The following is a 14881-nucleotide window of genomic DNA, read 5'->3' as shown; positions in this document are numbered from 1 at the left end:
CGCTTGTTTTTGTTCAGCCGTATGCTTGATGAGCAAAAAAACTTTACAGATCTGGCACTTAAGCATGGTCGTGTAGGCTGCATGTTTAAAGATCGTCAAAACATATGAAGATAGGAGCGTGGTTAACCATTTAGTTCAAGTGCGACTTACATTTAATATATTAAATATTAAATATAAAGAAGAATCAATAAGAAGGGAATTAAAGAAGGGAGCAAGAAGGAAACACAGTAGTGGATGAAAAACAAGAATCACCATTTTTGAGACAAAAAACAGGCCATTTTTTGAGCCGACTTGGTCTCGAACCCAAGCCCCTCGCTTCACAGCCACAGGTGTAATCCCTTGCACTAACGACGCCTGTTACTGTTGTCTATCCGTAGTGGCTACATACGAATATTGGTCGATGGCTTTTTGTCTCGCTTGTTTTTGTTCAGCCGTATGCTTGATGAGCAAAAAACCTTTACAGATCAGGCACTTAGGCATGGTCGTGTAGGCTGCATGTTTAAGGATCGCTAAAACACGTGAAGATAGGAGCGTTGTTAGCCATTGCGTTCAAGTGCGACTTACATTTAATATATTAGATAAAGAAGAATAATTTAGAAGGGAAAGAAAGAAGGGAGCGAGAAGGAAACACAGTAGTGGATGAAAAACAAGATTCTACATTTTTGAGACAAATAAGAGGCCATTTTTTGCACCAACTCGGTCTCGAACCCATGCCCCTCACTTCACAGCCACAGGTGTAATCCCTTGCACTTCCGACGCCTGTTACTGTTGTCTATCCGTAGTGGCTACATACGAATATTGGTCGATGGCTTTTTGTCTCGCTTGTTTTTGTTCAGCCGTATGCTTGATGAGCAAAAAACCTTTACAGATCAGGCACTTAAGCATGGTCGTGTAGGCTGCATGTTTAAGGATCGCTAAAACACGTGAAGATAGGAGCGTTGTTAACCATTGGGTTCAAGTGCGACTTACATTTAATATATTAGATAAAGAAGAATAATTTAGAAGGGAAAGAAAGAAGGGAGCGAGAAGGAAACACAGTAGTGGATGAAAAACAAGATTCTACATTTTTGAGACAAAAAAGAGGCCATTTTTTGCACCGACTCGGTCTCGAACCCATGCCCCCCGCTTCACAGCCCGAGGTCTAATTCCTTGCACCACCGACGCCTGTTACTGTTGTCTATCCGTAGTGGCTACATACGAATATTGGTCGATGGCTTTTTGTCTCACTTGTTTTTGCTAAACTGTATGCTTAATGAGCAGAAAAACATTTGCAGATCAGGTACTTAATCATGGTCGTGTAGGCTGCATGTTTAAGGATCGTCAAAACATATGAAGATAGGAGCGTCGTTAACCATTGCGTTCAAGTGCGACTTACATTTAATATATTAGATATAGAAGAATCAATACGAAGGAAATTAAAGAAGGGAGCAAGAAGGAAACACAGTAGTGGATGAAAAACAAGATTCACCATTTTTGAGACAAAAAACAGGCCGTTTTTTGCGCCGACTCGGTCTCGAGCTCATGCCCCTCGCTTCACAGCCACAGGTGTAATCCCTTGCACTAACGACGCCTGTTACTGTTGTCTATCCGTAGTGGCTACATACGAATATTGGTCGATGGCTTTTTGTCTCGCTTGTTTTTGTTCAGCCGTATGCTTGATGAGCAAAAAAACCTTTACAGATCAGGCACTTAGGCATGGTCGTGTAGGCTGCATGTTTAAGGATCGCTAAAACACGTGAAGATAGGAGCGTTGTTAACCATTGCGTTCAAGTGCGACTTACATTTATTATATTAGATAAAGAAGAATAAATTAGAAGGGAAAGAAGGGAGCGAGAAGGAAACACATTAGTGGATGAAAAACAAGATTCACCATTTTTTAGACAAAAAACAGGCCGTTTTTTGCGCCGACTCGGTCTCGAACTCATGCCCCTCGCTTCACAGCCACAGGTGTAATCCCTTGCACTAACGACGCCTGTTACTGTTGTCTATCCGTAGTGGCTACATACGAAAATTGGTCGATGGCTTTTTGTCTCGCTTGTTTTTGTTCAGCCGTATGCTTGATGAGCAAAAAACCTTTACAGATCAGGCACTTAAGCATGGTCGTGTAGGCTGCATGTTTAAGGATCGCTAAAACACGTGAAGACAGGAGCGTTGTTAACCATTGCGTTCAAGTGCCACTTACATTTAATATATTAGATAAAGAAGAATAAATTAGAAGGGAAAGAAGGGAGCGAGAAGGAAACACAGTAGTGGATGAAAAACAAGATTCACCATTTTTGAGACAAAAAACAGGCCGTTTTTTGCGCCGACTCGGTCTCGAACTCATGTCCCTCGCTTCACAGCCACAGGTGTAATCCCTTGCACTAACGACGCCTGTTACTGTTGTCTATCCGTAGTGGCTACAAACGAATATTGGTCGATGGTTTTTTGTCTCACTTGTTTTTGCTAAACTGTATGCCTAATGAGCAGAAAAACATTTGCAGATCAGGTACTTAATCTTTGTCGTGTAGGCTGCATGTTTGAGGATCGTCAAAACATATGAAGATAGGAGCGTCGTTAACCATTGCGTTCAAGTGCGACTTAAATTTAATATATTAGATATAGAAGAATCAATACGAAGGAAATTAAAGAAGGGAGCAAGAAGGAAACACAGTAGTGGATGAAAAACAAGATTCGCCATTTTTGAGACAAAAAACAGGCCGTTTTTTGCGCCGACTCGGTCTCGAACCCATGCCCCTAGCTTCACAGCCACAGGTGTAATCCCTTGCACGACCGACGCCTGTTACTGTTGTCTATCCGTAGTGGCTACATACGAATATTGGTCGATGGCTTTTTGTCTCACTTGTTTTTGCTAAGCTGTATGCTTAATGAGCAGAAAAACATTTGCAGATCAGGTACTTAATCATGGTCGTGTAGGCTGCATGTTTAAGGATCGTCAAAACATATGAAGATAGGAGCGTCGTTAACCATTGCGTTCAAGTGCGACTTACATTTAATATATTAGATATAGAAGAATCAATAAGAAGGGAAATAAAGAAGGGAGCAAGAAGGAAACACAGTAGTGGAAGAAAAACAAGATTCACCATTTTTGAGACAAAAAACAGGCCGTTTCTTTGCGCCGACTCGGTCTCGAACCCATGTCTCTAGCTTCACAGCCACATGTGTAATCCCTTGCACGATCGACGCCTGTTACTGTTGTCTATCCGTAGTGGCTACATACGAATATTGGTCGATGGCTTTTTGTCTCGCTTGTTTTTGTTCAGCCGTATGCTTGATGAGCAAAAAACCTTTACAGATCAGGCACTTAATCATGGTCGTGTAGGCTGCATGTTTAAGGATCGCTAAAACACGTGAAGATAGGAGCGTTGTTAACCATTGCGTTCAAGTGCGACTTACATTTAATATATTAGATAAAGAAGAATCAATAAGAAGGGAATTAAAGAAGGGAGCAAGAAGGAAACACAGTAGTGGATGAAAAACAAGATTCACCATTTTTGAGAAAAAAAACAGGCCGTTTTTTGCGCCGACTTGGTCTCGAACCCATGCCCCTCGCTTCACAGCCACAGGTGTAATCCCTTGCACTACCGACGCCTGTTACTGTTGTCTATCCGTAGTGGCTACATACGAATATTGGTCGATGGCTTTTTGTCTCGCTTGTTTTTGTTCAGCCTTATGCTTGATGAGCAAAAAACCTTTACAGATCAGGCACTTAAGCACGGTCGTGTAGGCTGCATGTTTAAGGATGGCTAAAACACTTGAAGATAGGAGCGTTGTTAACCATTGCGTTCAAGTGCGACTTACATTTAATATATTAGATAAAGAAGAATAAATTAGAAGGGAAAGAAAGAAGGGAGCGAGAGGGAAACACAGTGGTGGATGAAAAACAAGATTCTACAAATTTGAGACAAAAAACAGGCCGTTTTTTTGCGCCGACTCGGTCTCGAACCCATGCCCCTCGCTTCACAGCACCAGGTCTAATTCCTTGCACTACCGACGCCTGTTACTGTTGTCTATCCGTAGTGGCTACATACGAATATTGGTCGATGGTTTTTTTGTCTCACTTGTTTTTGCTAAGCTGTATGCTTAATGAGCAGAAAAACATTTGCAGATCAGGAACTTAATCATGGTCGTGTAGGCTGCATGTTTAAGGATCGTCAAAACATATGAAGATAGGAGCGTCGCTAACCATTGCGTTCAAGTGCGACTTACATTTAATATATTAGATATAGAAGAATCAATAAGAAGGGTATTAAAGAAGGGAGCAAGAAGGAAACACAGTAGTGGATGAAAAACAAGATTCACCATTTTTGAGACAAAAAACAGGCCCTTTTTTGCGCCGACTCGGTCTCGAACCCATGCCCCTCGCTTCACAGCCACAGGTGTAATCCCTTGCACTACCGACGCCTGTTACTGTTGTCTATCCGTAGTGACTACATACGAATATTGGTCTATGGCTTTTTGTCTCGCTTGTTTTTGTTCAGCCGTATGCATGATGAGCAAAAAAAACCTTTACAGATCAGGCACTTAAGCATCGTCGTGTAGGCTGCATGTTTAAGGATTGCTAAAACACGTGAAGATAGGAGCGTTGTTAACCATTGCGTTCAGGTGCGACTTACATTTAATATATTAGATAAAGAAGAATAAATTAGAAGTGAAAGAGAAGGGAGCAAGAAGGAAACACAGTAGTGGATGAAAAACAAGATTTTACATTTTTGAGACACAAAAACAGAGTCCATTTTTTGCACCGACTCGGTCTCGAACCCATGCCCCTCGCTTCACAGCCCCAGGTCTAATTCTTGCACTACAGACGCCTGTTACTGTTGTCTATCCGTAGCAGCTACATACGAATATTGGTCGATGGCTTTTTGTCTCACTTGTTTTTGCTAAGTTGTATGCTTAATGAGCAGAAAAACATTTGCAGATCATGTACTTAATCATGGTCGTGTAGGCTGCATGTTTAAGGATCGTCAAAACATATGAAGATAGGAGCGTCGTTAACCATTGCGTTCAAGTGCGACTTACATTTAATATATTAGAAGATATAGAAGAATAAATAGGAAGGGAAATAAAGAAGGGAGCAAGAAGGAAACACAGTAGTGGATGAAAAACAAGATTCACCATTTTTGAGACAAAAAACATGGGCCATTGCTGGCACACTTTCGGGCTCGAACCCATGCCCCTCGCTGCACAGCCGTAGGTCTAATCCCTTGCACTACCGACGCCTGTTACTGTTGTCTATCCGTTGTGGCTACATACCAATATTGGCCGATGGCTTTTTGTCTCGCTTGTTTTTGCTAAGCCGTACGCATATTGAGCAAACAAACATTTACAGATCAGGCACTTAAGTATGGTCGTGTAGTCTGCATGTTTAAGGATCGCTAAAACACGTGAAGATAGGAGCGTTGTTAACCATTGCGTTCAAGTGCGACTTACATTTAATATATTAGATATAGAAGAATCAATAAGAGGGGAAATAAAGAAGGGAGCAAGAAGGAAATACAGTAGTGGATGAAAAACAAGATTCACCATTTTAGAGACAAAAAACAAGGGCCATTTCTGGCACCCATTCGGGCTCGAACCCATGCGCCTCGCTTCACAGCCGCAGGTCTATTCCCTGGGGCTACCGACGCCTGTTACTGCAGTCTATTGAATCGGCTACATACGAAAAATATTGGTCGATGGCTTTCAGTCTTGCTTGTTTTTTCTAAGCTGTGTGCTTAATGAGCAAAAAAACATTAGCAGATCAGCCACTAAAGCATGGCCGTGTAGGCTGCATGTTAAAAGATCGTTAAAACATGTGAAGATAGGAGCGTTGATAACCATTGCGTTCAAGTGCGACTCACATTTAATATATTAGATATAGAATAATCAATAAGAAGGGAAATAAAGAAGGAAGCAAGAAGGAAACGCAGTAGTGGATGAAAAACAAGATTCACTATTTATGACACAAAAAAAGAGGCCATTTCTGGCACCGACTCAGGCTCGAACCCATGCCCCTCGCTTCACAGCCACAGGTCTAATCCCTTGCACTAACGACGCCTGTTATTGTTGTCTATCCGTAGTGGGTTCATACGAAAATTGGTCGATGGCTTTTTGTCTCGCTTGTTTTTGCAAAGCCGTATGCTTAATGAGCAAAAAAAAAATTTACAAATCAGGCACTTAAGCATGGTTGTATAGGCTGCATGTTTAAGGATCGTTAAAACATGTGAAGATAGGAGCGTCGTTAACCATTGCGTTCAAGTGCGACGTACATTTAATATATTAGATATAGAAGAATCGATAAGAAGGAAAATAAAGAAGGGAGCAAGAAGGAAACACAGTAGTGGATGAAAAACAAGATTCACCATTTTTGAGACAAAAAACAAGGGCCATTTCTGGCACCTACTCGGGCTCGAACCCATGCCCCCCACTTAACAGCCGCAGGTCTAATCCCTTGGGCTACCGACGCCTGTTACTGCTGTCTCTTGAATTGGCTACATACGAAAAATATTGGTCGATAGCTTTCAGACTCGCTTGTTTTTTCTAAGCTGTGTGCTTAATGAGCAAAAAAACATTCGCAGATCAGTCACTTAAAAATGGCCGTGTAGGCTGCATGTTAAAGGATCGTTAAAACATGTGAAGATAGGAGCGTTGTTAACCATTGCTTTCAAGTGCGACATACATTTAATAAAATAGATTCTAGTGTTGAATTACAACTTGAATATGTACAAATTCGTTATTTTTTGGGTGGGTCGTGTTCCAGGCATTCAGATCTGAGTACGCTCAGAGGTACTTAAGATCAAAACTTTCTGTTCATGCTTCTGATCAGCTTTGCAATTAATCTTAATTGAAACACTCACGTGCACATTTTAAAATGCCGAAAGTCTGCAGTGTCAGAAGTCAAAATGCCAGAAGTTCCTACTTAGCCAGAAGTTGACTTCCGTTGACTTTCGCCATTTCAAAGCGTGCGCGTTTCGTGGATTAAGCATGGCTACGTGACTCTGCAGAAGTCTTTTCGAAATTCTGACTAAATATCTCGAGCCGCTTCGCGGTTCTCGATAAACGCCAGAAGTTCTCAGTGACTTCATGCAGAGTCACTTAACCATTACCTAAAACACAAAAAGCGCACGTTTTAATAAGACGAAAGTCAACGGAAGTCAACTTCTGGCTAAAATGTGCACTTGAGTGTTTTAAAACAAAGTTACTGTTCTTGTAAAAAAAACAGGTGGACTTTATCGGAAAAAAGTTTTGAGCACGTTGACAAAAAAACTCATTGAGAACCTGAATCAATTATTACTAATTATCACATACAATGGTGTAATCTGAGTTTGAGCAGAATAGCTCTACGCCTTCTGGCAATCAGTCGGGAGGGGGCAACCAGTCCTCAGGGTTCAAATCTAGACGGCACTTGATCAAAGACAGTAGCAGTATCCAGATAGACTCTGGGCCTAGAAGGATCAGTAATTTGCGCAAAATGGAGTTCGGAACTGATCTGCACAGCCGACTTGCATTCATTAAATGGGCCAGTCGCGTAGGTTTACCACGTTTTATGAGACAGTTTCTATAATACAGGTCGTTCTCCTTATAGCCCCCTCATGAAATTATACCCCTCCCCCATTATGGTATGTTTACCAAGAGGGGGGCTATAGATTGTCTCCACCAAGCTGGGGGCTATAATGGAACTAAAGAACCCTACTTACTCCACCCACCTACTCCTCAGCTAACAAATGTTATTTCAACGGGTACGTCTTATAGCATTCGGGAGTTGTTCCCGTTATGAACCATCCCCCCCGGTCCACCCAACCATCCACCCGTCCAGCGACACACACTTTTCCACGAGGCTTCTATATGAGTTCACCCGAGCTAGAAATAATTGAAGCGTAAATTAAAGTTTTTTTTACTAAACTACTTATATGACAATTCTAAAATTCTGTTTCTGGATAGGAGATTTTTGCATTAAACAGATTTTCTGTTTATTGTAGTGGTTAACAATAGTACAAAACTTTTTGTCGTTACTTGAGAGTTGGCCGGAATGAGGTGTGCAAAGCAAAATTTTTTCTAAGCGGCATCTTGCTCTTTGTCATTGACAGTAAAACAAAGTATACGATGCGTAAAAGAAAACATACGACGTACAGAGGAATGATGATGCGGTTTTTGTTGTTGTTTTTATATCTCTCGAACATAGTTGCAGTTTGCATATAAGTTTGGTGAGATACAGGCGCTTGTTGCCACTTTTAACTGGTACCCTTGTTGAATTTTAATTTACGCTTCAATTTTTTCTAGCTCGGGTGAACTCATATAGAAGCCTCGTGGAAAAGTGTGTGTCGGTGGACGGGTGGATGGTTGGGTGGACCGGGGGGGGGGATGGTTCATAACGGGAACAATTCCCGAATGCTATAAGACGTACCCGTTGAAATAACATTCGTTAGCTGAGGAGTAGGTGGGTGGAGTAAGTATGGTTCTTTAGTCTCATTATAGCCCCCAGCTTGGTGGAGACAATCTATAGCCCCCCCCTCTTGGTAAACATACCATAATGGGGGAGGGGTATAATTTCATGAGGGGGCTATAAGGAGAAAGACCTGTTCAGGTTCTCAATGAGTTTTCTTGTCAACGTGCTCAAAACTTTTTTCCGATAAAGTGCACGTAGTTTTTTTTACAAGAACAGTAACTTTGTTTTAAAACACTCAAGTGCATATTTTAGCCAGAAGTTGACTTTCGTTGACTTTCGTCGTTTTAAAACGTGCGCGTTTCGTGTTTTAAGCATGGTTATGTGACTCTGCAGAAGTTACTTCAAAATTCTGACTTAAATTCTTGAACCGCTTCATGATTCTCGATAAACTTTAGAAGTTTTCAGTGACCTCAAGCAGAGTCACTTAAACTTTACTTCTGTCATACGCTATTTAAATAGATTAGCTACTTGCAGTGCGCGTGCGCATAATTTTATTTAACTAACAATTCGCGGAGCGAGATCTTAACTGAATATCTTTGCGCTTACTTGCGGAGCGGGATTTACAAGAGAATTTTTGTTAACTGAATTTGAAAAGCAAACTAAAGAGAATGAAATGAAATGAAATGAAGTGCTTGTAAGCAAACGTGAATGCGTGATCAGACATGTCTGATCACGAGGCGGGAGACCAAGAAAGAAATCATTAACAGATCACAAGACACGAACTGAATAAATATGAGCAGGATTATCAAGGGCAAATAAATTAAACTACTTTACAATATTATATAAGATATACTGCATAAAACAGATTATGATATCTTTAGGTATCACATACCCCTTACACCGACAAAGAAAATTGTTATAATACAATTTTCGAATGTATAAATAATAACAATATTTACAAATTAATACATGGTCCCCGGTTATATAAGTAATAACAATATATTTACTGGTTATCATAGCTAAAAATATATATTAATAAATTAAAGTTTGTAATTAAAGCAGTCTGTATGAGAGTTCAATTCCTAATTGTTTCACTCATTGGCATCAGGATTTTCAGCCTCATAAACTGTCATCAAACGCACGAGGGTGGGAGTGTCAATTTCCAAGAGAGAAGGATTTCGCGAAGCGGGTGGAGATACTTCTCCTATTCGTGGAGATACGTTGAATTCAGTCGGCTGTTGTTCAGCAATGTTTTGCACTGTTTCAACAACAGAGCTAGATGGTGGCTGAAAACTTTCAATATCACCCGCTCGTCGTGGACGTTTGGGTGGTGCTGCAATTGTGGAGTCAGGGGATGGACTTTCAAATCCATAATAAGATGGACTACGGCGAATCCTGTCCGATGATCTTGATGGTTGTGTGGTGGCCGTGGTATTTGTTGAAGAGGTTGTGGGGTTGTTCGCTATGCGAAACAGTGCTTGCTTCTAGCTGCTGATTTCGCATTGCGAGAAAGTTGGGTACTTTCAGAATGCGGCCTCGCATCGCGCGTGAGATGTTTGACTTCGATGAAGAGATCCCGCTGCCCGGATCACGCTTGCGGTGCTTCATGTTTTTGTCTCCTTCTGTTTTCTCGTAAATTCTTTGACATGACTTTGAATCAACTCCTCTACCAACTTTTCCAAAGATCTTTGTCCTCTGCGGTCCGCGTATGCCTTCAATGGAGTTTGCCGCTCCAGTTGCGTCCCAAATTTAGCTATATCGCTCTTTCTGACAGTTACCACAGGTTTCCCTGGCTCTTTAATGGTGGTGGTTGCTGGGCTAACTTTCAAAATATGAGATTCCGGGGCCAGGACCTCATACAGTCCTGCAAGGTTTTTCTTTGATCGTCTCTTGCCATGAACTTTTCGCGCTAGGTTTAGTTCGACCGCACGCTCTTTGAGAGGAATTGGTCGAGTGGCCTTTGTTCGCAGGACGCGAGATTCGCCATCGTTAATAGCCCATTCTCTTGACTTGGCGTCTTGTGTTGCTCGTGACATTGCTTTCCCAACCTCAATATCACTGCGGTAGCCATTCAGCCATTTGTCGTCTGGAAGTATTTCTTCCGGCATCACTGTGTCTTCATCTAAATAGTAGTTTACTATACATTCGTAAGTGAGATTAGACAATTTAGGTATTGTCGATATCACGCTCAGCGGGGTATTAGGTTTTCTTCCAAAATGTGCTTCGAAGGGCGAGATCTTTGTTGTTTTCTGTTTACATATTCTCAATTGGTGTCTTATTATCTTTAATGCGTGCTTTACATAAAAGTTATTGGTAGACGATTTTTCCTAATTATACATACAAGTCTATTCTTAATCGTTTGAATGATTCTTTCTAACAAACCAATAGCACGATGATTGTTTAATGGAGCTTCAATGATGTCAATATTATTCTTGTTACAGAAAGTTTTTACTTGATTGCCAACCAAACATTTTGCTTGATCAAGACGAATAGATCGAGGAATTCCGTGATTTTCCATATAAATAACCAAAAATTTTAGAACATTAGGTCCGTTTGCTTTTTCATAAATACATACAGTAGGATATTTGGATAAACGATCAATAGCGGCTAAGAAATAAACTGCGGTACCCTTTTCATCAAAAATTGGGCCTCCAAAATCAATTTGGATTTCTTAATTCGGTTCAACACCCGTTACATGAGGATATAATTGTTTAGCGGGAATAACAAATTTAAGATTCATACCAATCACAGTGCAGAACTTGCATTCAGTAGCCTTTACGATGAGTTCGCGGTGCATGTAGGGCCACCAGCAAAGCGTAGCCATGCAAATCTTGCCCCATGTACCGGATGGCTTGCGTGTATGTCCTCAGTTAATGCCTCTCGTAACACATTTGGTATGGCTACTTTTTCATCGATACACACGCACCCAGATCGAACATGAAGGTCTCTCTAATACAAATGTATGTAGGGGTTCAACACTTTTAGGCGGCTTTCCTTATTAGTGAGTATGCAATCCCTGACATCTTTTAAAACTGCGTCCTTACTCGTTAATGATGCGATTAGAGATTTATTGCAAATCTTGGACACAATGTAGTCAAGTGTGGGTACAAGTGGGCTGGGTGTGAGAGGAGTACTAGCGTTAGATGAATGAGCCGGAGATGTTGGGGTTAATATCTGTAAAGGACTCGCGGCTCGGGTAGTGTTATTCGAAGCTGTTCGCTGACTTGCGGTGCGGGTACTGTCAGATGTTTTTGAGTGCGGACTTGCAATGCGGGTTAAGTTTTGACTTGAAAATTGTTGATTCGCGGCGCGGGATGTGTCATTAAAACGAACGCGAGTGATGCGCTTTTTAGAAGGCATGTTGTTTTTAAATTGTTTTTTGAAATTATTTCCGAAGAAAATTTTGATGACACTTTGTTTTTAGAGTTAGTATTGCACGACTGAATTGTAGAATGATGTGAGGCAAAAAACACTGAATTTTTTTGAGGTTGGTGACTTTTATTTGTGGAATGTCTCCAAAATGGCGGGAAATTAGAGTTAATAATTTGAGTCTCACGCAGCGCGAGAGATAATTCATTCCGATTTTGGACTAAATGTTTATACTTATTTGTATTGCGCTGAGCGAGAGAAATGTTAAGTGTTATTTGCGACGCGGGGCCTACATATTTCAAATTGTTTAAATTACAAGTAATATTTGAGGCTAACTTTCGCGGTGCGGGGGAATTGTAACAATCATGTTTGCGTACTCGTGCTGCATGTGTGCTAATTAAATTTATTGCCTTAATAATGGCCTCAACTTTAGGTGTGATTTGCAATGCTAAATCGTGTGTTTTTAATAATTGGTGTATATGGGTTGCGGGATGTGTTTTATTTAAATCTAATGAGTTAATGGATGCACAAACCAACTTGAGTTTTGCTACAATAAATTCCTCGTATAATTAGAAACTTTTTAAGCTTGTTGAAAGGGGCGTCGAGAAATGTAATCCACCAGACCCATTTTTGCTCCCGGAAGATGTTTAATGTCAAATTGAAATGGTAGTAGGCGATCTATCCAGCGAGTTAGTCTACTATTATACGATTTATTCGATCTGTTTTCTTTCATAATAGAGCTCGATGATCCGTAATAACTGTAAAATTTTTCCCATACAGATAGTTTTTAAAATTTTCAATCGACCAAACTACTCCCAGTAGCTCAAGTTCATTCACACTATAGCGCTCTTCGCATGAATTTACGAATCGCGAGGCAAACGCAATTGGTTTCCACCCGTCAACTGTTAGTTGTTCGAGGGCTGTTCCGAGACCAGAGCGCGACGCATCACAATTTATGCTTGTTTCGAGTTGCGGGTTATAGTGACTATTTACGGTTGCGCTCGCGATGCGTTCTTTTATTTCGTTAAAACACTTCTCGTGCTCCTCTGTCTAGATGAATTTTGATGTCTTTTTCATTAGAGGGCGGAGGGGGTGGCTAACTTGCGCAAGGTTTGGAATAAATTTTCCGATGTAATGCACCGATCTCAGAAAAGAACGGAGTTTTTTTAGCGTTTTCGGAGCTGCAAGTGCCAAAATTGCAGCTGTTTTACTTTCAAGTGGTGAAATACCCGATTGAGATATATAATATCCTAGCCAATCAATTTCTAATTTTCCATAATGACATTTGGGAAGGTTTATTCTAAGATTTTCTATATCCAATTGTCTTAAACAATTCATAACATAACTTTTATGTTCTTCCAAAGATCCTCGCTAACTATCAAATTGTCGTCTAGGAAACAATATGTATTTTTTAGACCGATCAAATTATAGTCCATTGCTTTTTGGAATTCAGCAGGCATGTCTGTTAACCCGTAAAATCCCGTTTGAAATCTGTAAGTCCAGTCATATCACCAATAAAAATATTAAAGTTGCAATGATTTGCCTTATTAGTATCTAAGTTTAACTGGCTGTATGCATACTTTAAATCTAACGTTGAAAAGTATGTGTTTTGCGACGCGGGAGCACTAATCTGTTGAGGAAGAGATTCGACAAGCTTATCATTGTTGGCAATTGATATTTATTCTTATGAATGGCTTTGTTTAGTACTTTTGAATCGAGAGCTAGCTTTATCGTTTGGTCTTTCTTTACTGTAACCACTATTGGGGATATAAAGTATTTGTCGTGGCAACCTGAAAGTTTAACGATATGTTTTTCATCTAACAATTTCTTAAGTTCGGTATTGACTTTTTCTTGTAAATTAATAGGAATTCGTCTACCTTTTTGATGAATAGGTTGAATGTCTTTATGAAATTTAGATTTTGCCACGTGATTCTTTGATCTCCCGATGCGCGATACCAGTTCAGGAAACGTTTTTGTGATTAGTTCTTTGAACTCTGGAGAGGAAAAATTATTGACACATTTACCATTTTGAGATGTAGATTGAGTCACAGTTAGACCAAGTCGGTCGAAGAAATCACGACCAATTAGCGATTTTAGTCCGTCAGCTACAACAGTGAATGTTGCGGAGTCACAAGTCCATCCATTGCTCGTTATTGACGCTTGAATCTTCCCTTCTACCTGAATGAGTTCATTCGAGAAAGTCTGAAGTTGTGATGGCGTCTGTTTGCTAATCCAGAATGCGCGAGGACTACTTTGCACCACTTGCGATGCGAGTTATTGGTTCAGAATACTGCATGCGCTACCGGAGTCCACGAGAAGGGTAGTGTTGATATTGCCAATCTTGATGGGCATGTTGGGCGGTTCTACTTTTTCTACTGAATTCCCGATTACTGCAACCGTGTTATCTTCTCCGCTACTGTAGTCCGATTCGTAGAGCTTAGCAGGTTGTAGAAAATTTACTGAATCCTCAGGATGCGGTTCTTCTTCTACGACACTCACCATCTTCTTTTTAGCATTTACGGGTTTCACTGTCTTTTGTTTTCTGCAAACTTTCGCAAAATGATTTAGGAGCCCACAATTGTCGCATGTTTTGCCTTTCGCGATACATTTATCGCGATGATTCCGAAGCCAAATCCCTCCACAATTAGAGCAATAGAGCGTTGAGCGATTGTTTTGTCGTGTTGCATTACTCGAATTTTGCCAATTCGAGGCTCGAGAGCTATCAGAGAATTGAACTGTGGTTCGCCGGGATGACAATTTTATTATGCTGCTGAATTTTGTGCTGGTTTCGCATCCCCAGTTCCATGTTAATTGCTAGCTCTAACGCCTGGCGCGGCTCAACTGTTTGTTTGAGAAGTTCTTTTTGAATTTCAGGATCTATGAGGTTAGTAAGGAAGACATCGCGTATCAAAGTTTCTTCCTTACTCTCGAAGTCACCGTTCTCTGCCAACTCCTTTAGTTTTTCATAGAAGTTTTCCACAGTTTCTCCTCGAATTTGTTTCGTAATCAAGAAAACATGACGGTCAAAGGTTATGTTGCGAGGACGGATGAAAGCCTCTTCTACGATTTTCCAGGAATCGACAGTTGTTAGGGTATCAATCATGATATGCGGGTTGTTGCAATTGAGGATGCGGCGTCCTTCTA

General features: G+C 40.7%; 1 protein-coding gene across 1 annotated transcript in view; it reads right to left on the bottom strand.

Moving 5' to 3' along the window:
• The window catches only part of LOC142349115 (uncharacterized), a 630633-nt gene extending 616394 nt beyond the window's left edge, over positions 1 to 14239 (bottom strand). Inside the window, exons 1-2 of the mRNA XM_075400527.1 lie at positions 14041 to 14239; positions 10020 to 10490 (exon numbers count right to left, since the gene is read on the bottom strand). Of these exons, the coding sequence (XP_075256642.1) occupies positions 10020 to 10490; positions 14041 to 14239 (670 nt within the window). The remainder of the gene's footprint in view (positions 1 to 10019; positions 10491 to 14040) is intronic.
• Between the last annotated feature and the right edge of the window lie 642 nt (positions 14240 to 14881).

The sequence above is a fragment of the Convolutriloba macropyga genome, chromosome 11 (assembly GCF_964194025.1).
Source record: "Convolutriloba macropyga chromosome 11, txConMacr16.3, whole genome shotgun sequence".
Taxonomy (NCBI): domain Eukaryota; kingdom Metazoa; phylum Xenacoelomorpha; order Acoela; family Convolutidae; genus Convolutriloba; species Convolutriloba macropyga.
The sequence above is the reverse complement of the archived record's forward strand: the minus strand, read 5'-3'. Positions and strand labels throughout refer to the sequence as shown.